Source organism: Alligator sinensis, unplaced genomic scaffold (genome assembly GCF_000455745.1).
Source record: "Alligator sinensis unplaced genomic scaffold, ASM45574v1 scaffold1225_1, whole genome shotgun sequence".
NCBI classification, from domain to species: Eukaryota; Metazoa; Chordata; order Crocodylia; family Alligatoridae; genus Alligator; species Alligator sinensis.
Genome location: NW_005843325.1, coordinates 158,825 through 181,515, shown reverse-complemented (window position 1 = coordinate 181,515; position 22,691 = coordinate 158,825). Strand labels below are relative to the sequence as shown.

At 51.8% G+C, this 22,691-nt stretch overlaps 2 protein-coding genes across 3 annotated transcripts in view; both read right to left on the bottom strand.

Annotated features, from left to right (window-relative positions):
• Positions 1 to 8,108: 8,108 nt before the first annotated feature.
• LOC102377786 (phospholipase A2 inhibitor subunit gamma B-like) lies at positions 8,109 to 14,850 on the bottom strand. 2 transcript variants are annotated; one of them, XM_014527147.2, is made up of 5 exons: positions 14,701 to 14,850; positions 12,670 to 12,786; positions 11,799 to 11,951; positions 10,597 to 10,737; positions 8,109 to 9,368 (listed from the first exon to the last, which is right to left on the bottom strand). In XM_014527147.2, the coding sequence occupies exons 1-5, from the start codon at positions 14,747 to 14,749 to the stop codon at positions 9,268 to 9,270; spliced, it is 561 nt and encodes a 186-aa protein (XP_014382633.1). In that variant the 5' UTR covers positions 14,750 to 14,850; the 3' UTR covers positions 8,109 to 9,267. The 2 variants fall into 2 exon arrangements, with proteins under 2 accessions (XP_014382633.1, XP_006038423.1); XM_006038361.3 differs by having other exon boundaries at positions 8,111 to 9,477.
• Positions 14,851 to 20,830: 5,980 nt separating this feature from the next.
• Positions 20,831 to 22,691, bottom strand: part of LOC112548615 (phospholipase A2 inhibitor subunit gamma A-like) — a 4,570-nt gene continuing 2,709 nt past the window's right edge. The window contains exons 2-3 of the mRNA XM_025194861.1: positions 21,823 to 21,939; positions 20,831 to 21,102 (exon numbers count right to left, since the gene is read on the bottom strand). Coding sequence (XP_025050646.1) covers positions 20,831 to 21,102; positions 21,823 to 21,939 — 389 coding nt within the window. The remainder of the gene's footprint in view (positions 21,103 to 21,822; positions 21,940 to 22,691) is intronic.

The window sequence follows — 22,691 nt, the reverse complement described above, 5'->3', positions numbered from 1 at the left end:
GTGTCTGGCTGAGTGGGTGCATGGCATGTGGCTCTGTGTGTGTGTGTGGTTGGGTGGGTGTGGTGTGTGGCTGTGTGTGTGTGGTGTGTGTTGTGTGGCTTGATGGCTGTGGCATGTGGTTGGGTTTGTGAGTGGTGTGTGGCTGGGTGGGTGCATGGCATGTGCCTGGGTCACTGTGTGGTGTGCAGCTGGCTAGGTGGGTGTGGCATGTCCTGGGTGTGTGGGTGTGTGTGGCTGGGTGTGAGTGTGGCATGTGGCTGTGTGTGTGATGTGTGGCTGGGTGTGTGTCTGAGGTGTGGGGGGTGCACAGGACCAGACACAGGGGGGCGGAGTTGCATGTGGCCAGATGCGGAGTGGCGGCAGCGCGGGGCGGTGGGTGGCAGTGCTCCGTCCCTGCCGCCCTCCCATCATTCTTGATGGGCCCTTGCCTAGTTAGAATAATAAAAGCCACAGTCTGTGTCTGTCTGTCCGTAATGCTCCAGGCCAACTGTGCATGTGCCACTGAGAGAGCAGGTGGTGATTGACTGGCCCTGGCGTGCACAGGCACTACTTTGCGCTGGGGCTCAGGGGAGGAGGTGGAGGTGGTCGGGGTAAGGGAGCTGCTGTGCTGCCCCCCAACAACAACTGGCACGGGGAACGGATGTCACTGTGGTGGTGCCCTGCCCCCCACCTGCACCGCCATGGGCAGATCAATGAATGGGCTGGGCACAAGCCCAGGGGTCACTTCCAATTTGGGGCCCAGGGACCTCCTCAGCAGGGAAGTGAAAGCGGCAGTGTTAAACTCCTGCCCATTTTTGGCGCCAAGTTTAAAACTACAGCTTTCACGTTTGCTACCCTGGGAGGTGGAAGCGGGACCCCACCCCACTATGGGGCTGTGGGGGGCAGGGCTGGGAGAGCCATGTTGTGCCGTGCCCAAGGAGAAGGGGGCCAAATTGAGCTGGGAGAGCCTTACCCCACATGCTGAGTGAGAGTGGTTGGGGCCAGGCTGGGCCAGGAGTGGCCTTGGAGGCTAGAGCCCCCCCCTCCTAAATTCATGTTAGCCCCCTTGCAGCTGAGCTACTACTCCCAGTGGCCCCAGTGCATGTGACAGCTGGCAGCAGCACCCTGCACGGGAGTGTGCCCAGGGCCGGGGGAGAGATTGACCATGGGCGGCACACGGTGCGGGGGGGGTGGTGAGGTGGGGAACATTGCCTCTGTGTGATCAAGAGTGGAGGGTGGCCTGTGAGTGGAAAGTGTGCGTCTGTGTGTACATGGCTATGTGTGTGTGCGGCTGCGTGTGTGACTGTGTGTGCGTGTGTGGTGTGTGCCTGTGACTGTGTGTGGCTGTGGCTCAGTGTGTGTGTAGCCTGTGGCTGTGTGCGCATGTGTAGCTGTGTGTGCGTGGCATGTGGCTGTGCCTGTGTATGCCATGTAGCTATGTGGCTGGGTGTGGCTTGTGGCTATGTGGCACATGGCTGTGTGCATGTGGATGTGCGTGCATGGCGTGTGGCTGTGCTGGTGTGTGGCTGGACGTGTGGTTATGTGTGGCTGTGTGGGATGTGGCTGTGTGTGTGTGTGTCTGTGGTCGGGGGGGTGCACGGGCCAGACACAGAGTGGTGAGGGGGTGTTGCATGCACCCAGACGTGGTGTGGTGCACCCAGTGTGGGGCAGTGGGTGGGGGCGCTGTGTCTCGTCCCATCCCGGCCGCCCTCCCACCATTCTTAAAGGGCACTTGGCCAGTAATAATATACATGTTAAACATTTGTAAATGTTTCTATATGATTTGGGGTTTTTTTACCATGGAAAATCAGAGTTTCCCTTGCCTCTTAGCTCACATCCTTAACTCAGGTCCAGGCCTCTCACTCCCCACTTAACCCACTGCCCTGCTGGTGCCCCTCGCCCCTCACCCAGAGCCCCCTGCACAGACACACACGTCACTGTTCCCAACCCTTTCCTGATAGACGCCCCTCCAGTCTCTGCTTGAAACCTCCAGTGAGGGACCCGCCATCGCCTTCCTGCAGGCAGCGTGTGCCAGGGTCTTCCTATTACTGCAGCTGGGAAGCTGGGCATGAAACCATCTTCGCTGCCATGAGGAGATCCAGAAACCAAATTCCTCCAGAATGCTGAGATCTCTCCACAGCCACCGCGGGTTGGCTCAGCATGGCCCAAAAGAGTCAGGGCCTCTCGCCAGCTGCTCTGGAGCCTAAGGACAGGGCTGGGAGGACTCTGGGCTTCTCCTTGGAGCAGCCCAGTGCTCATTCGTTCCATGTCCATAAAAAAAATATCAAGGATCACATTTGTAGGAGTCCAGCAGGTACTATAATGCTGAAGAGCAACCAGCACGGGTTCATAGCGGGTCGATCGTGCCTGACTAACCGTGTTTCTTTCTATGACCAGGTCACTAAATGCTTAGATGCAGGAGTCGAGGTAGATGTCATGTACTTGGACTCTAAGAAGGCCTTCGACATGGTATCCCAGCCGATTCCTATAAACAACTTGAATGGCTGTGCCATAGACAGTTACACAGCCATGTGGGTGGCACATTGGCTTAAGGGTTGTACCCAGAGAGTGGTGGTAGTTGCATCGGTATCAACCTGGAAAGATGTGGGCAGTTGGGTCCCACAGGGCTTAGTCCTTGGGCTGGTGCTGTTCAACATCTTCATCAGCAACCTGGATGAGGGCGTGGAAAGCACTCTGTCCAAATTTGTAGATGACACTAAACTATGGGGTGAAGAAGATACATTGATGGGAAGAAACTGAATGCAGGCGGACCTGGAGAGGTTTGAGAAGTGGGCAGAGAACAACAGGATGCAGTTCAACAAGAACAAATGCAAGGTGCAGCACCCAGGGGGAGGGAATCACCAGCACACCGATAGGCTGGGGGGTGACCTTCTCAGCAGCGCAGCAGTGGAAAGGGATCTCTGAGTCATTGTTGACTCCAAGACAAATATGAGTTGTCAATGTGATCAAGCAATTAGCAGGACTAACTGCACTTCGTCATGCATTAGTCGGTGCATCACGAATTGGTCCAGGAAGGTGATGCTTCCCCTCTCTGGTCAGGCTGCAGGCTGCAGGCGCTGGTCAGGCTGCAGTTGGAGTACTGTGCCCAATTCTGGGTGCCGCAGTTCAAGAAGGAAGTGGACTACCTCGAGAAGGTCCAGAGGAGGCCACTCGTATGGTTATAGGCCTGCAGGGAAGGCCCTATGAGGAAAGGCTGAGGGACCTGGACCTTTTCAGCCTCCGCAAGAGAAGGCTGAGGGGATATCTTGTGGCTGCCTATAAACTCAGATTTAGGTTGGACAGTAGGAAGAACTTCTTCATGGTGAGGGCTGCCAGAATCTGGAACGGGCTCCAAGGGCAGTGGTGCTCACCCATACCCTGGGGGTCTTCAAGAGGAGACAGGACAAGCACCTGGCTGCGGTCATCTGACCCCAGCACTTTTCCTGCCTGGGGCAGGGGGTCAGATTCGATGATCCATTGAGGTCCCTTCTGACCCTAATATCTATGAATCTATGACTCTATGTGCCAGCCCGTTTTTGGCCTTGACTCCCCCAGTGGTATTGGGGATCGAACACCTGCTAGTGGAGGCAACACTTGCTTTGACTAGGAGTCAGGAGGGAAATTTCTGGACTTAGTGAACTCTTGACTCCAAAGGTGTTGCGACTTATTTCACTGAGTGGAGCAAGCTCAGTAAAGACCCTGCAGTGGTGCACATTGTAGCAATGGGATGCTGCTCCCCTTCTGAGGTGGTTTGATAGCTGATTGGTTATCAGGATGACTGATGTATGACTGGCACTGTCGCCGGCCAATTCATTGGACACTCAAGTGATTGACAGGAGTGTGGGAGCAATCAGAAAGAAGGGATCTGCACCTATGGGTCTGTGTGTGTGGAGGGGTGGAGTTTGCTGTGGGTATAATTGTGGGCAGTGGGTGCAGGGTCTGTGAGACGGTGACAGACCGGAGGGGATGGGAAGTTGGGGTGTGTGTCTGTCTGGCTGGGTGTTGGATGGATGAAGACCGAGGAGGGAGGCTTGGGAATGGGGTCTTAGTCCAGGGAACCAACCTACAGGATCACCAGGAGCAGGGTGCATCTCCTGTGCAGCCTAGGGAGGAAAGACTGAGTCTCCTGAGGATTCTCCAGCACCTCTGTTAATGGGGCGATGAGATTGCATTAGGCATCTCGCACCGGTTGTGGGCCAGGTGGTTCTGGGGGATTGGACCATGATTCTTGCTTGATTTGGCCCCAATGCCACTGGTGCAGGCACAGCCCTGGCAGCATCCCTGCATCCTGGCTGGGATCCCAATGCAGAGACAGTAGAGAATGACTCTGTGCATCCTTGACCCTGGAAAGTGTGACTTCCTGTAGGGGCTTTGTCTTCCAAATATTGGGTTCCTGTAGGTTGCACTGGCTCCAGGGTGAGATCCCATCTGGAAAAAGGGAGCAGAGGGGCAATGATTTGTGCAGAGAAAACATCCTTTGGGGCAGTGGAGATCCCTCTGCAACACCCCCATTGCAGTGGTGTAGGGGCTGTGAATGATTCACCTAGTGTCTCCAGGGAATTGTTTCTTGCCTTACATTAATGTCATCAGGCCCATGGTCACCCCCAAATCCTGGCAATTCCTCCTCTCTCCCTTTTCTCCCACTTGATCCATGCAGCTCACCTGCCCCCTCCCCTGTGCTGGCTGTGACAGAGGGGCACTGTACGTTGGGGGAGAGAGGCCTGTCTGGGGCAGCACCAGGTCCTCAGCTTGCAGGGCAGATCTCAACGTCTGTTGGGTGTCCACGAGCCGTTGTGCTCTGCTGTGAGCTGGGGAGAGTGGGACTCTGCTGCTTTCTGCTCTGGAATAAAAATGGCTTGCCAAGGTCTTGGCTCTTCCTGTGCCGGATGCTGCCTCCCAAGGCATCGTGTCTACTTGCGACCACAGGGAGAAAGTCCAGTTTGGGGGGCAGGTTCAGGGAGGTGGTGTGGGATGGGGGGGCAGTCGCTTGAGCAGACATCCTTTCAGTGGGTGCAGGTTTTGTCCTGAGCAGGTTATATCCCTGCTTCCACCTTCAGTCTTACATCTACAAAAGGGTCCTTGCTGTGTTGCTCAGGAGGATGTCTTACACCTGGCTGGGCCTTGGCCCATAGTCCTGCCAGTCCCCAGTCTCGGTCCCACTGCCCCCAGCTCAGCCACCCTGCACCAAGTGCCCTCTGCACCTCCAGCCAGGTACGCCCTTCATGCCCACCCCAGCAACCACACAGCCTCCCCTTAACCCAGGCCTCTCCTACCCACCCACCAGCCTGGCCACTTTGCTAAGCACCCCCAACTCCAGGCAGCTTTCCCACTTCTTCCAAGCCTCTTTCTCCCATTTTGGCCTCCAACCCATCCCACCAGGAAGCATCCCCATGCACAGGGACATAGAGGCAGGCTTTCCTTTGCCTTGCAGGTACTGCAAGACAACACGCAGGTGGTTATGCATTCTTTCCTTCCCACATGACCTCAGGTTGTTATTATTATGCCATGAATTCATTGCAGGCTGGCAGTCGAAAGCTTTGCACCATGATGTGAAGCAGCCCAAACCAGAGGCTGCCTTGGGGAATATGGCATTCCTCTTCCTGTGCCTTGGTAATGCAGTGGTGTAATGAGGACAGCATTCAGGTTACAAATTGAAATAGATGGAAGGATCTACCATATATTCCCTTATTATCATTTTAAACACCAATAGTACACAGTGTGCAAAGGACTGGCTATTTCTATCTGAGAGCCATCACTGTGTGTCCCCCTTCTAGCTGTCCACATGGCCAGCATGGAGTGAGGCAGCAGAAGACAAGGGCAGGTTTGGGTGGCATCACAACGTAAGAGCTGGGGCCTGATGCCCTGGAAAGTGCGGAGTTCCCTGTTGGCATCTGAAGGGGAAGAGCAGCTGAGTGCTGCAGACGGATATAAGTCCTGGAGAGGAGGGAGGCCTCCACCAGTCTCTGTTGATGAGCGAAGGGATGCCAGGCTTCATTTCCATGTCAGTTGGGAGACAGATGGAGAAATTTGATATGAAATACAGATGTGTTTGGACTTTAAGGACAATGAAATAATAAAATGACAATAAAATAAAAATAATAAACCAGACTATTCCAACTTTTCTCTGAACCTATCTTGCATATAAAATGAACTGTTCCAAGCAGGAGATTTTACAGCACCTTCTATCCAGGAGAATTTTTACTATCTTTTCTCCTAATGCCTGACGAAGGGTGTTTGTGCCTGAAAGCTTGCAATTAAAGAAGTTTTATTGTAAAAATCTAGCTGGTTTAATAAAAGATATCACCTGTACCATAAGGCCTGATTGCAAGATACCTGGGACCATTTACCTAATAACATTGATTCATTAATTATTGGTACTGGTTAATTAAGTTCATTCAGCGCCATCCCCCTATTGTTCCCAATAAAGTTTTCTTTGCTTTCAAACCTTGAAGGTCATTTTTTTCCAAGTGGCAGCTTGACCTAATGACATACAAAAATCTAGAACTCTTGGTTCCAAAATGATACCTTTTATTAGACCAACTGGAAAATGGCAAGAAAATTGTCCCTTTCTGCAAGCTTTAGAGAATCAAAGTCCTTTTGTCAGGCTCTGGGAAATGTGTAGATGGTACAAGATGGTAAAAGTCCCCATAGGTCAGAAATAAACTTAATTTTTGAACAGAGGAGCAGAAGATGGAAGGCCGTCCCTCTGGGGCCCTGACAGTGTCTTTGTGAGCTGTGTTGAGTAGCTCTTTGATGTGTTGATCAGGTAGAATTCCTTCCCTGAAGGTGTCAGATGGTAGGTAGGGAGGCAAAAAAAAAAACTTCCTTGTTGTTCTGCAATGAAGTTTGACCTGATGTCATTTAATTTGATGTTATATAGCTTCATTTTAGCAAGACTTTGACATAGTCTCCCATGACATTCTCATTAGTAAGCTCAAGACATTACAGACTAGTTGAAAGCACAGAAATGCAGATATACAACTGGCTAAATCACATGCCCAATGAGTTGTCATCAATGGCTCGATGTCTGGTTGGGAGGAGGTATAAAGTGGGGCTCCCCAGGGGTCTGCCCTGGATCCGGTATTGTTTATGATCATTAATGTTTTGGATGATGGGACTGAGTGTACGTGTAGCAGTTTTGCAGATGAGACCGGGATAGGTGGACTTGCAGACACCCTGCAGGATATAATTCAGAAGGACTTTGATAGATTGGAAAAATGATCTGAAATGAATCAAATGAAAATCAATAAGAACAAATGCAAAACCCTGCCCTTAGGACAGAACAACCACATGCACAAATACAAATTGAGAAAAGACTGGCTAGGCTGCAGTACTGCAGAGAAGGACCTGGGGGTTGTAGTGGACAGTAAGGTGAATATGAGCCAATGGCACGCTCTGGTTGTACATATGTATCTATAATAATAGCCTAGTGGTCTGTATTAATAGGAGCACTGATCTCAAATCAAGGAAAGTGATTCTTCTGCTCTATTCAGCCCTGGTGAGTAGTGACCTACTTCAATTACATTTTTGTGATTTTTGTGGAAACCACAAAAAATGGTATTTCCTGTGAGATTGCAATTGCACCCCTCTCCTGCCCACCCCTCCCAAGGCTTACCAGAATAGAAATAAAGCCCAGCAATCCCTGTAGCTATAGCGCACGTGGTTTGAGAGAGAGCGACATGAGGCAGAGCTAGTGAGGAGGACTCATCGAAGGTGCCAGTCAGCAAAGCATAAGGGCTTCGGTGCCATCTTTCAAGAAACCAGATACAAAGCAGTGGCAATGCTGGGGTCTGGATATGAGTGACTGGCCTCTTGGCCAATCAGTGATGAGGGGCAGAGCTGTCAGAGCCCCTCGGCCAATTGACACTGAGGGGACCTGAAAACATTGTGAAATTGGCTCCACGTGCCATAAGCGGCCCGCAAAAATCCCTTCGTCTCACCGCGATTTAGGAAAGTCCACCTGGACTTCACCTGGAGTTTCGTGGCCATACTTCAAGAAAGACATGGACAAATTAGAAAGAGTCAAACAAAGAGCAACAAAAATGTCAAGAGCTTGAGGAAACTTGATTTATTTATTATTCATTTATTTATGCAATTTATATGCAGCCCTTCCCAAAAAAAAGGCTGTGTAAGAGAACAGAACAACTTAATGGGCCACTAGTATATCCAGATGAACCAGATTTAGTAAACTCTACCTTGGCTTAGCTTTGCTTGCTAAATGCCTGCCCCAATAGGAAGGTCTTGCAGTGCATCTGAAAGATGTCCGGGCTCGACTGTGGTGAGCCTCTGAGGAAGGAGTCCCAGAGCTGAGCCCTTATGAGAAGAGCTTGGAAGAACTGGGACATTTTAGTCTGGAGAAGTAAAGATTGAGCGGGGATTTGATAATAGTTTGCAAATACCTGAAGCGTAGTTATAAGGAGGATGGCAATAAACTGTTCCTTCTTGGATAGTACAAGGAATGATGGTCTCAAATTGCAGCAAGGGAAATCGAGGCTGGCGATGAGGAAGAACGTGCTGGCTATGAGCCCGGTAGAGCTTTGGGAAAGATAATGCTACAGGGGTGGTGGGATCTGCATCCTGGGAAGTCTTTAGGAGCAGATTCGGCAAGCACCTGCCTGTCTGGGGTGCTTCACACAGGGCTGATCCTGCCTCGAGCAGGGCTTGGACTACAGGTCCTTTCCAGCCCTACTTCTCCTTAAGTTTCTTGATGAGAAAACTCAAAGGGTTTGGTCCTGGCCCTTTTAGCCCCCAGCAGTGTCTGGTAAAGCATAACAGAACTGAAAGGGTCTTTCTGAGGCTGTTTTATGCAGCTAGAAACTAGAGTTGTCCCAAGATCTCCTCTTCCTGCTGCTTGTACTGCACAGCGGTATTAAACAGTGTGTCCCTGCACCCCAGCCTGGGAGAAAGAGCTGCAGAATACATCAGAAAACCTGACAAATTAAACACATGCCAGACGTTAAGCTGGACGTGACTCATTAATGCTGGTCTAGCTTAAATGACCATACACCAACGTAAGAATATCAAGATTAAGAGAGGAGAAAAGTTTTATTTGTGATTTCTTCCGGAATAACTTTACCCCAGCTTCTAATAAATGGGAATACAGCAGGGTGATGCGTTGTGTGTCAATCCTCTTTCACATCATGGCCATGTCTTGCGTCCAGGCCTGGGGGCAAAAAACCACCCGCAGAGAGAAGCCATAGCAGGAAGTGTCACACACAAGCGAGGAGGCAGAGGCATCCACATCCGACCCTGCATTTCTTGGCCCTCGGGAACATCAGGACATTGTCTTCACCAAGATGAGCCCGACCATGATGGGAAGAGAGAGGGTGTGTGGCGGGGTCCATCCAGAAGCCTTGCTGGCTGCAGGAGAGGCCGGTTTGCATTCAAACCTGTTGAAAACCACGGAGATGCGTAGGAGTTCCTGTTTCTCATCATGTGACATTTTGCACTCAGACAGAGAGGTGCAGCCTTTTACTGCGGCTTTCACACTGACTTCCCCTGCAGGGCACAAGACACACACACTGAGCATCACGGCATGTCTTACCGGTCCCTGCAACAACCCCCTCCTAGGCCTCACAGCCGCTCCCTCCTCCTCTCAGCATTCAACACCCGACGCCAGCGCCGGGACGCACATCAGGTCCTGCACTAAGACACCGTAAACTCCTCTCTGGTCTTTTCCCCTGACACGATCTCGAGAGTTTCTGTCATTTCAAGAGCGGATGAATTCACTTTGATTTACGTGATATGCGACGGCTAGGGAGGGTGCGGGGCTGATGATGTTGCTGGGATTAGGTAGGTAGATTGCATCATTTTCTTGTTTACTGTCTACTTTCCGAAGACTAACAGAGGACAAGAAACTTTGTGACTTTTACCTCCCCAGGGAATCCCTCTGCTTGTGCCTTACCCCGAGGAGTTGTCTAATCTGGCAATCTCGGGCCAGCAATACAGCTGCAAGATGATCACATCATAGAGATGATGCAAATAGCCATGCACTGAAATCCAGACACGGGTTTTATTCAGTCCGGTCGCTTCATTATGTTGGTACCGGTAACCTTGCGAGTTCTCTTTCAGAGACTGAAAAGGCTGATCCGTGTCTGATGAAATGCCGGCTGTTGAGAGTTTTGTGGCTGAGACTCTGGGGGTTTCTTCCAAGCAGCAAGACAGTTTGCTTTGCTCTCTGTACAGGGAATGGCTCCTGGAGGCAGTTGCCCCCTGGGAAGCTGGGACTGGTTGTGGGGACTGCGATTGCTGAAAGAAAGGGCTGTGTGCGTGCTGTCTGTGCCCACCTACTTTCTTATAACCACTAATCTGCTTTCCCAGAGTGGAGGTCACAGCTGGGGGCAGCCTGTGGACAACCCAGCACAAGAGCTGGCCCTGGCTGCATGGTTTTCCTCCGGGTGCTTTAACACTGGAAAAAACCCATGACAGATGAGGAGGCTTTTTCAGCCAGGTCCCTGCCACCCGTGGTCTTAGACGTGTTCCCCTTCCCTTTTATTCAGTAGTCCTCAGCTCTACTTCCATTACATTTGCCTCCTTTTCTTTCTCTTGCATGCATTTCTTGCAATGGAGTTTGTAAGATCAAACACAAAATGACAGCACAGAGTGAATAAAACTTACCTTTGCTAAGTGACCCTTCGAAATCAAAGCAGTAGGACTCAGCCCCGGTACAATACACAGTGTCGTTGCCACAGTCATAAGATCCAAGGCTGAAGCATGCTGGACACTGCAAGCCATTGGGAGTGGTGTTCACTGGTGGCACTGGGAACAATCAGATCACAGTCGGGTTTGACAAGGTTAGAAGGGAAATGTGTGCATTCGAGATCTTCTCCCCTGTCAGCCTCTCAACCTTACGGGCAGGGGCACAGCTGTAGCTCCGGACGTGCATGAGTAGCACGTGCCCCCCAGGAGCTCAGCACCACCTCCAGCAGGGCAAGTGAGACCTGCCACTGACAGCTCCCCCAACACAAACCTGTCCTGCTTGCTGGGCAATAGGGCTGTCCCTGCCAGGCTCTGAGCTAACTGTGCTCTTGCTGCCGAGAAGGCTACTGGCATCCTGGGCTGCATTGGTAGGAGCGTTGCCAGCAGATGGAGGGCAGTGATCCTTCCCCTCTATTCAGCACTGGGGAGGCCACATGTGGTGTCCTGTGTCCAGCTGTGGCCCCCACTACAGAAAGGATGTGGACACATTGGAGAGAGTCCAGTGGAGGGCAATGTAAATGGTTGCGGGGTTGGTGGGTTGGGGGACAGGACAGGTGAGGAAAGGCTGAGGGAACTGGACTGATTTAAAAAAGAAGACCGAGGGGGATTGAATAGCAGCCTTCACCTCCCTGCAGGGGGGCTGCAAAGAGGATGGAGCTGGGCTGGTCTCAGAGGGGGCAGATGGCAGGACAAGGAGCAATGGGCTCACCTTGCAACAAGGGAAATTGAGGTTAAACAGGGCTCACCTTGCAACAAGGGAAGTTGAGGTTAAACACTAGGAAAAACTTCCTTACTAGAAGGGTGGTGAGGCACTGAGAGTTACCTTTCTGGGTAACTGAGGTTACCCAGAAAGGTGGTGCAATCTGAATCCCTGGGAGTTTTGAAGTCCTGGGTAGACAAAGCCTTGGCTGGGATGATGCAGTTGGGGCTGGTCCTGCTTGGAGCAAGGGGTTGCACTAGATGTGGCTTCCTCAGTCCCTTCCAGCCCTCATTTTCTATCATACTATAAACCCCCCAGACTGGTGCCAACTCAGAGTGAAGCAGGACTTATCACTGTGACCCCAGCATGAGCTGCTTGTGATGGCTGGATGGGGAGTGGCAGAGGAGCGGGTTAGACATACATTGCACAGATACTGTTCGACAGGCCTCCCCGGTGCAGCAGGCGATACTCCTTCTGAGTCTGAATGAATTCCTGGAATATATGCCAGAATTACGGTAGTGACACACGTTGGATGTGACACAGGACTTCCAGTTAAACAGCATCTTCACTCCGTCTGGAACAAAGAGGAACACGGCACAGAGTTACCGAACCACACTCGTTACCGATGGACTTTCCTCCCTGCACTGGCTTCTTTGCTGCCCTGGTATGGCACGACCTTGCCCCACATTATATACCAATCATGACAGGGTTGGGAGATCCTGGACTCGTCCTGAAGGACGTGTTGAGAGACACGGGGGTTTCCCTATGGGAAAGTGAGGTGGCACCATCATGTCTGAGACACCAGGGACATGATGTATTTAGGAGCACTCAAGCCCCAGCTCAACATTTATTTGTCTGCTGTAGGCAAGCAATGCTCAGTTAATCTCCTCTCAGGAGCCTGTCCATGTCTTCAGCAAGTTCAGTAATTGTCTCTCTCTGTCCATCCATCTTTCTGTACCCAGCTCCTCCCCAGAGCGGCATGTAGCTGGCCAGACGATGCTGGCTTAGTTAGGCTGAGTCTTGGCCATTCAACGTGTTCTCGTCCAGGTTCGCAGTGCAGGGACCCTGGAGCACAAAGGTGCTGCTGGATGCAGAGATGCACGCTCCTGCCCAGCTAACAGCAGAGGTGTTGAGCAAAGTGCTCAAATAGGTGCATTGGGCAGTGAACTGGATATTTGGGCCTCCTGTGTGCTCTTCCCCTGCAGGTGTGAGAATGGGGCAGGAAACACTGGCAGGGTTAGTAACTGCACCTCGAGCTCTTCATCACATGATTTATATTACCTATCACCTACCGTATATCTCTTCACCTTTGATAATACCGCAGGTATCTTGGTCAGGATCACAGGTCTGCATGGGGCCAGAACAGTCTTGCTCAAACCCATCGCAAACTTCACACTGGAGAGAGCTGCCTGGAGGAGGAAAGAGAACCATCATCCCTCGAGTGAGCGTTACCCCCATTTCTCCTTCCAGCTCCTCTGCTTCACCACCTGCTGCCTCCCTGCTTCCCTTCTGCATCTCCGGACATCTCCGAGCGCTCTTGCAGCCAGCCCACGTGAGCGACAAAGCAGGTGCTGCCTTCTCTTTTCTTCTTCCCCTTTTACCCCTACATTTGCCTCAGTTGCTTCCTACATTTTTCACATTTTATTTGCTATTTCCTTATTCTGTCATTGATCTGAACTCACAAAGAGCCCAGCTCTGTGGTCTTGTCTTCTCTGGAGCACTTTTTTGTTCAGGCATTGCTGTAAATACAGGGAAATGGATTTGGAGCTGGGTCCAAAAAGGTAGATGAGGCTCAAACGGACACAAAGAGAGGCCAAAAAGAGCCGATTCCCTCCCTGTCCACCTGCCTAGCACACCTGTCCCCCAGTGCCCGTCCCCACAGGATCTGAACATGAGGAATTAGGCAGTGTCCAAGCCCAGAAGGCACGTGTCCTGGGGCTGAGAGGCTTGGCCACGACGCACGCCCTTGGTCCAAAGCCCTGCTGTACAGGATGAGGCTTGCAGCCATCAGGACCCGTCCTGCAGTACGTGGCACATCCCAGACCGTCCTGAGTGAAGGGGCTGAGAAGGGGCTGGAGGGGCAGGAGCTGGATGGGGGCTGGAGTCAGGGTGGCGATCGGGCATGGGGGACGGGTGCAACAGCTGGGGCGAGGGAAGCTGGGGTGAGGGGCTGTTTCCAGGGAAGGGGCATGAAGAAGGGAGAACAGGAGAATGAGATGCTGTGGGCATTGCCTTGCATCATCTGGCCCCTTGGTGCCCAGGCACCAGATCGCTGCCCCCACCATCACCCTCCTGTGGGCAATGTGTGCCAGGGTCTTCCTATTCTTCCTTACTTCATGGTAAGGGTGCCCAAAATTTGGAATAGGCATCTAAGGGAGGTGGTGCTCTCCCCTATTTTGGGGGCCTTTAAGACAAGGCTGGATAGATGTCTGGCTGGGATCATCTGACCCCAGCCCTCTTTTCTGCCAAGGCAGGTAGTTGGACTAGATGATCTGTTGAGGTCCCTTCTGACCCCAACATCTATAAATCTATGTATTTCTGGAGATAGGAATTTGGGCATAAAAGTCTTATCTGTGTGTAGGTGCTCTCCCCTATTTTGGGGGCCTTTAAGACAAGGCTGGATAGATGTCTGGCTGGGATCATCTGACCCCAGCCCTCTTTTCTGCCAAGGCAGGTAGTTGGACTAGATGATCTGTTGAGGTCCCTTCTGACCCCAACATCTATAAATCTATGTATTTCTGGAGATAGGAATTTGGGCATAAAAGTCTTATCTGTGTGTACCAGGGTCTTCCTATATCTGCAGCTGGGAAGCTGGGCATGAAAACATCTTTGCTACTTTGAGGAGATCTGGAAAGCAAATTCCTTCCGGCTGCTGAGATCTCCCCACACCGCCGCGGGTTGGTGCCTGGGATCGTGCCTGTGCCCTGATCTGAGGAGCAGCCGGGGTAGAAAGGCAAAGGGAGGCACGGCCCTGACTGCTGCAGGGAGTGGGAACAGGCGCCGCCACTGCTGGGCTCAGCGCGGCACAAAAGGGTCAGGGCCTCTCGCCAGCTGCTCTGGGTGCGAGGGCCCGGGATGGGAGGACTCCCTGCTTCTCCTCGCAGCAGCCCAGCGCTTCACTAGCTCCATCCTGGGCAGGGGACCAGAGTCACCCCTTGCAGATATAACCTTTCAGTGGGAAACTCCAGCTGCCTTCTCCTCCCACCCACCTTCCTGGTCGCATCCCTGTCTCGGCACCCGCACTCCCCTCCCGGCGAACTTTTGGAGCCGTCCCAGGGCTAGTCCTCTCCCCTGTCATGCAGCCTCGGTGCCAGGAGACTCACCTTGGTCTAGGAAAGCCAAGAGGACGTAGAGGATGACGGGTGCTTTCATGGTGCGGAGGAGAGAGCCGGAGGCACTGCACACAGGTCTCTTGACTTCTTGGTGGATGCAGAACAACTCTGCCCAAAACGGCTGCTCTCAGAGGACACCGCAAGTGCTGTTTTGAGGAAGTGAGAAAAAAATGATCGTGCATCATGCCAACTGGCACTGGGAAGTCCCCACTTCCCTGCAAGTCTCTGGGGCTTTGTTCCACAAGTTTCCTGATAAGATGCAGCCGGTCGTGAGCTCTTCCTCCCGTGCAAGTCACTCCTCCTGCTCCCGGCCTGCCACGGAGCCCTGAACCTGCCTGTAAAGGGCAGAGGAGACCCCTTCACTCAAGGCAGAAAAAAACCCAGGTCCCCTGGATCCCCTCTGGGGCCGGTCGGCCCATGTCCTGCATAACAGCACCCCGGACCAAGGGTTCTGCTGCTCCGGGCAGGCATCTCCCACCAGTCGTGAGCCAGGTGCTCCTGTTTGGGACATGAAGGGGGCCTGGACCATGATCCTTGCTTCATTTGGCCCCAACACCACTGGTGCAGGCACAGCCCTGGCAGCGTCCCTGTGTCCCGGCTGGGATCCCAATGCAGAGACAGTAGAGAGAGACACTGCGCATCCTTGACCCTGGAAAGTGTGACTTCCACCACTTCTTTATTGCGGCACCTTGGGGTCCCACACAGCAACTCCTCCAATCCGGTATCAAGAAAGCTTTATTTGTAACCCCCAGACTGTGTACAGACTTCCTTGAAGAATATATATACATATCCGACCTGACAGGCGAGATAATTGCTGCACAGCACTGGTCTTTGGTCAGCTGAACCTCGGTCTCCTTGCTGGATGCTTGATCTTCCTTGGTGTTTTCTGGTCCAATTTCCAGAGGCAGGAAACACAGCAGCTGCCTCTGTCTCCTACAGCATGCTTGCACACGCACATGTTCACACTTTCTCTTTTTATACTTCTGCATTTGCAGTTTTTTTGTCACCGGCACCAATCATATATCAAGCTTACATTTTTACCATATATAGATTTTAAAACAAGATACACAGAAATGACTCAGATCAGGAGGTCCAGGTGCTCTCCATGCCAGGGAGCTGAGGGAATTGGCAGGGGTTGTTGCAGGGCCCCTGGCATGGCTTTATGAGCACTCATGGTGCTCTGGCCAGGTGCCAGATGACTGGAAGAAAACCAATGTGGTCCACATCTTCAAAAAAGAGAGGAGGGAGGACCCGGTCAACTATAGGCCCATTAGTCTTACTTCAATCCTGGGGAAACTCTTTGAGAAGATCATCAAGGAGCACATCTGTCATGGGCCAGCAGCAGGGATGATGCTCAGGGGCAACCAGCATAGGTTCATTAGAGGCAGGTCCTGTCAGACCAACCTTATTGCCTATGCCCAGGTCACAAAAGCCTTGGACGCAGGTGTCGCGGGGGATGTAGTCTTTCTGGACTTCAGCAAGGCCTTTGACACCGACTCTCACCCCATTCTCATAAAAAAAAACTAGGTGATTGTGGCATTGATGCCTACACAGTCAGATGGATTGCGAATTGGCTGAAGGCTCATACTCAGAGGGTGGTGGTGGACTGGTCATATTCGACCTGGGGGGGGAGTGGGTGGTGGGGTCTCCCAGGGCTCGGTCCTTGGGTCTGCATTGTTCAATTTCTTTATCAGCGATTTAGACAATGGGGTGAAAAGCTACCTGTTTAAATTTGCTGATGATACCAACATTTGGGGTGAGGTGGGCACGCTAGTAGGGAAGAACAGATTACAGCAGGACCTGGAAAGGTTACAGGGGTGGGCAAATGAAAATAGGATGGGTTTCAATACTGACAAGTGCAGGGTGCTGCACGTGGGCAGTAGTAACCAGCAGCACACTTATAAGTTGGGAAACTCCCTTCTTGAGAGCACGGAGGCAGAAAGAGATCTTGCAGTCATCATTGACTCCAAGATGAACATGGGCTGACAATGCGAGGTCACAGTCAGTAAGGCTAACCGGACCCTATCGTGCATCCACAGGTGCATCTTGAGCAGGGCCAAGGAGGTGATCCTCCCCCTCTATGCGGTGCTGGTCAGGCCGCAGTTGGAGTACTGCGTCCAGTTGTGGGCACCACACTTCAGGAGGGATGTGGACAACATGGAGAGGGTCCAGAGGAGGCCAGCTGCATGATCTGGGGACAGCAGGGCAGACCCTACAATGAGAGGCTACAGGACCTGAACCTGTTCAGCCTTCACAAGAGAAGGCTGAGGGGGGACCTTGTGACTGTCTATAAACTCACTAGTGGGGACCAGCAGGGTTTGGGAGAGACCTTGTTCCCCCAAGTGCCCCCCCGGGTGGCAAGGAATAATGGCCACAAGTTGTTGGAGAGTAGGTGTAGATTAGACATTAGAAGGCACAACTTCACAGTCAGGGCGGCTAGGATCTGGAACCAACTTCCAAGGGAAGTGGTGCTGTCTCCTACCCTGGGGATCGTTAAGAAGCGGCTTGATGCCATTGTGTTCCCTTCTGACTCTACAGTCTATGAATCTCTGAATCTATAAGGACATGGACAGATTAGAAAGAGTCAAAGAGCAACAAAAATGTCAAGGTCTCTAGAAAACTTGATTTATTGTTCACTTATTTATGCAATGCATATGCCGCCCTTCCCCAAAAAAGGGAATAGAACAACTTAAAGGGCCACTAGTATATCAAAATGAACCAGATTGAGTAAACAGTACCTTGGCCTAGCTTTGCTTGCTAAATGCCTGCCCCAATAGGAAGGTCTTGCAGTGCTTCCCAAAAACGTACAGGCTCGGCTGGGGTGAGCCTCCAAGGAAGGAGTCCCAGAGCTGAGCCCTTATGAGAAGAGCTTGGAAGAACTGGGACATTTTAGTCTGGAGAAGTAAAGATTGAGCGGGGATTTGATCATAGTTTGCATATACCTGAAGCGTAGTTATAAGGAGGATGGCAATAAACTGTTCCTTCTTGGATAGTACAAGGAATGATGGTCTCAAATTGCAGCAAGGGAAATCGAGGCTGGTGATGAGGAAGAACGTGCTGGCTATGAGCCTGGTGGAGCTTTGGGAAAGATAATGTGAAAGGGGTTGTGGGATCTGCATCCTGGGAAGCCTTTAGGCAAGCACCTGCCTGTCTGGGGTGCTTCACACAGGGCGGATCTTGCCTCGAGCAGGGCTTGGACTACAGGTCCTTTTCAGCCCTACTTCTCCTTAAGTTTTCTGATAAGGAACCTCAAAGGGTTTGGTCCTGGCCCTTTTAGCCCCCAGCAGTGTCTGGTACAGCATAACAGAACTGAAAGGTCTTTCTGAGGCTGTTTTATGCAGCTAGAAACTAGAGTTGTCCCAAGATCTCCTCTTCCTGCTGCTTGTACTGCACAGCGGTATTAAACAGTGTGTCCCTGCACCCCAGCCTGGGAGAAAGAGCTGCAGAATACATCAGAAAACCTGACAAATTAAGCACATGCCAGATGCTAAGATGGACATGACTCTTCAATGCTGGTCTAGCTTAAGTGACTTTCATACACCAACGTAAGAATATCAAGATTAAGAGAGGAGAACATGTTTACTCATGATTTCTCTCGGAATAATCTACCCCAGTTTTTAATAAATGGGAATACAGTAGGGTGATGTGTTGTGGGTTCAATCCTCTTTCACATCATGTCCATGTCTTGCGTCCAGGCCTGGGGGAAAAAATACACCTGCGGGGAGAAGCCGTAGCAGGAAGTGTCACACACAAGCGAGGAGGCAGAGGGATCCTCATCAGACCTTGCATTTCATGGCCCTCGGGAACATCAGGACATCGTCTTCACCAAGATGAGCCCGGCCATGATGGGAGGAGAGAGGGTGTGTGGCAGGGTCCATCTGGAAGCTTTGCTGGCTGCAGGAGAGGCTGGTTTGCATTCGAGCCTCTTGAAAACCATATAGAAGCCTAGGAGTTCCTGGATCTCATCTAGTGGCACTTTGCACTCAGAGACAGAGGTGCAGCCTTTCATTGCGGTTTTCACACTGAGTTTCCCTGCAGGGCAGAAGAAACACACACTGAGCATCACGGCATGTCTTAGCGGTCCCTGCAACAACCCCCTCCTAGGCCTCACAGCCGCTCCCTCCTCCTCTCAGCATTCAACACCCGACGCCAGCGCCGGGACGCACATCAGGTCCTGCACTAAGACACCGTAAACTCCTCTCTGGCCTTTTCCCCTGACACGATCTCGAGAGTTTGTGTCATTTAAAGAGGGGACGAATTGACTTTCATTTCCATGAAGTGCGAAGGCTAGGGAGGGTGCGGGGCGGACGATGGGACTGGGATTAGGGAGGTGGATTTCTTCATTATCTTAACTGAGTCACACTCAGATCTCCAGCTTCCCCGGCTCTCTCGTCCCCTCCAGCAGGAAGCAAATCTGCTACAATCAACACACACACTTTCTTATAACCACCAATCTGCTTTCCCAGAGTGGAGGTCACAGCTGGGGGCAGCCTGTGGACAACCCAGCACAAGAGCTGGCCCTGGCTGCATGGTTTTCCTCCGGGTGCTTTAACACTGGAAAAAAAGCCATGTCAGATTAGGACATAGAAAAAACTAGAACTGTTGGTTCCAAAATGATACCATTTATTAGATCAACTGGAAAATGGCAAGAATATTGTCCTTTTCTTGCCATTTTCCAGTTGGTCTAATAAAAGGTATCATTTTGGAACCAACAGTTCTAGTTTTTTCTATGTCCTTTCATCTCAGACCAACACAGCTACCAAGTACACCCCTGATGTCAGATGAGGAGGTTTTTTCAACCAGGTCCCTGCCACCCATGGCCTTAGACATGTTCCCCTTTTCCTTTTATTTAATAGTCCTCAGCTCTACTTCCTTTATAGTAGTCTCCTTTTATTTCTCTTGGATGCATTTTTTGCAATGGGATTCATAAGCTTAAACAAAAGATGACAGCACAGAATAAATAAAACTTACCCACGTGAAATACCCCTGCAAAATCAAAGCAGTAGGTCTCAGACCCGGTACAATATACAGTGTCGTTGCCACAGTCATAATATCCAATGCTGAAGCACGCTGGAGCCATTGCGAGTGGTGTTCACTGGTGGCACTGGGAACAAGCAGATCACAGTCGGGATTGACAAGGTTAGAAGGGAAATGTGTGCATTCGAGATCTCCTCCCCTGTCAGCCTCTCCACCTTGCTGGCAGGGGCACAGCTGTAGCTCCGGACGTGCATGAGCAGCACGGTCCAGTGTCCCCTGGGCTCCTGTGTGATGCCCTGAAATCTTTCTCTGCTCAGTGGGAGTCTCCACGCCTCTGCATTTTGCCTCCCAGCCCCAGGCCCGTGGGGTCTTACCCAGTGCAAGGTCCCCTGCAGGGAAGGCAACGCTTCTCAGGAGCTCAGGACCACCTCCAGCAGGGCAAGTGAGACCTGCCACTGACAGCTCCCCCCACACGTCACCTGTCCCGCTTGCTGGGCGATAGGGCTGTCCCTGCCAGGCTCTCTCTTACTGCAAAGAAGGCTACCGGCTTCCTGGGCTGCATTGGTAGGAGCGCTGCCAGCAGATGGAGGGCAGTGAACCTTCCCCTCTATGAAGCACTAGGGAGGCCACATCTGGAGTCCTGTGTCCAGTTGTGGGCCCCCCAGTATAGAAAGGATGTGGACACATTGGATAGAGTCCAGCAGAGGCCAATGAAAATGGTTTGGGTGCACGGGAACATGACTGGTGAGGTGAGGCTGAGGGAACTGGACTGACTTAGTCTGCAGAAGAGGAGACTGAGGAAGGATTGAATAGCAGCCTTCAGGTCCCTGCAGGGGGGCTGCAAAGAGGATGGAGCTGGACTGGTCTCAGAGGGGGCAGATGGCAGGACAAGGAGCAATGGGCTCACCTTGCAACAAGGGAAGTTGAGGTTAGACAGTAGGAAAAACTTTCTTACTAGGAGGGTGGTGAGGCACTGGACCAGGTTACCCAGAAAGGTGGTGCAATCTGAATCTCTGCGAGGTTTGAATACTTGGGTAGACAAGTCATGGTTGGGATGATGTAGTTGGGGCCGGTCCTGCTTGGAGCAGGGGGTTGGACTAGATGTGACTTCCTCAGGTCCCTTCAACCCTCATTTTCTATCATACTATAAACCCCAAAGGCTAGTGCCAGCTGAGGACAAAGCAGGACTTATCACTGAGACCCCAGCATGAGCTGCTTGTGATGGCTGGGTGGGGAGCGGCAGAGGGGCGGTGAGAGACATACACTGCACAGATACTGTTCGACAGGCCTCCCCGGTGCAGCAGGCGATACTCCTTCTGAGTCTTATTCCCTGCTCCAAAAAAAAGCTAAAATGACCGTTGCGACACACGTTGGATGTGACACAGGACTTCCAGTTCAACGGGATCTTCACTCCACCTGGAATGAAGAGGGATACAGAATAGAGTTAACGAACCACACTCGTTCCCAATGGACTTTCCTCCCTGCACTGGCTTCTTTGCTGCCCTTGTGCTGCATGACCTTGCCCCACATTATATACCAATCATGACAGAGTCGGGAGATCCTGGACTCATCCTGAAGGACATGCTGAGGGACATGGGGGTTTCCCTATGGGAAAGTGAGGTGGCACCATCATGTCTGAGACACCAGGGACACGATGTATTTAGGAGTACTCAAGCCATAGCTCAACATTTCTTTGCCTACCCAAAACCTGCAGAGCTAACTTCATCTCCTCTCAGGAGCTTCTCCATGTCTTTACCCAGGTCAGTAATTCTCTCTCTCCATCCATCCATCTTTCTGTACCCGGCTCCTCCCCGGAGCGGCATGTAGCTGGCCAGACGATGCTGCCTTGGTTAGGCTGAGTCTTGGCCATTCAACGTGTTCCCGTCCAGGAGCCCAGCACAGGGACCCTGGAGCACAAAGGTGCTGCCGGATGCAGAGATGCACGGTCCTGCCCAGCTAACAGCCGAGGTGCCCAGCAAGTGCTCAAAGAGGTGCATTGGGCAGTGAACTGGATATTTGGGCCTCCTGTGTGCTCTTCCCCTGCAGGTGTGGGAAGTGGACAGGAAACACTGGCAAGGTTAGTTACTGTACCTCGAGCTCTTCATCACAAGCTGATTTATAGTACCTTTCACCTACCGAAAATCTCTTCACTTTTGATAATACCACAGGTATCTTGGTCAGGATCACAGGTCTCCATGTAGCCAGAACAGTCTTGCTCAAACCCATCACAAACTTCACACTGGAGAGAGCTGCCTGGAGGAGGAAAGAGAACCGTCGTCCCTCGAGTGAGCGTTACCCCCATTTCTCCTTCCAGCTCCTCTGCTTCACCACCTGCTGCCTCCCTGCTTCCCTTCTGCATCTCCGGACATCTCCGAGCGCTATTGCAGCCAGCCCACGTGAGCGACAAAGCAGGTGCCGCCTTCTCTTTTCTTCCTCCCCGTTTGCCCTACATTTGCCCGAGTTGCTTCCTACATTTCTCACATTGTTTTTGCTTTTTGCTTATTCCTGTCATTGATCTGAACTCACAAAGAGCCCAGCTCTGTGGTCTTGTCTTCCCTGGAACACTTTTTTTGGGGGGGAATGGCTCTCAATACAGGAAAATAGATTTGGAGCTGGGTCCAAGAAGGTATCCATGAGGCTCAAACAATCACAAAGAGGTTTGAGCCCAGCTCTGTGGTCTTGTCTTCCCTGGAACACTTTTTTTGGGGGGGAATGGCTCTCAATACAGGAAAATAGATTTGGAGCTGGGTCCAAGAAGGTATCCATGAGGCTCAAACAATCACAAAGAGGTTTGAAAAAGAGCTGATTCCCTCCCTGTCCACCTGCCTAGCACACGTGTCCCGCAGTGCCCGTCCCCACAGGATCTGAGCATGAGGGATCAGGCAGTGTCTAAGGGATGTGACTGGATGAGTCCAGAAGGGACGTGTCCTGGGGCTGAGAGGCTTGGCCACGACACATGCCCTTGGTCCAAAGCCCTGCTGTACAGGATGAGGCTTGCAGCCATC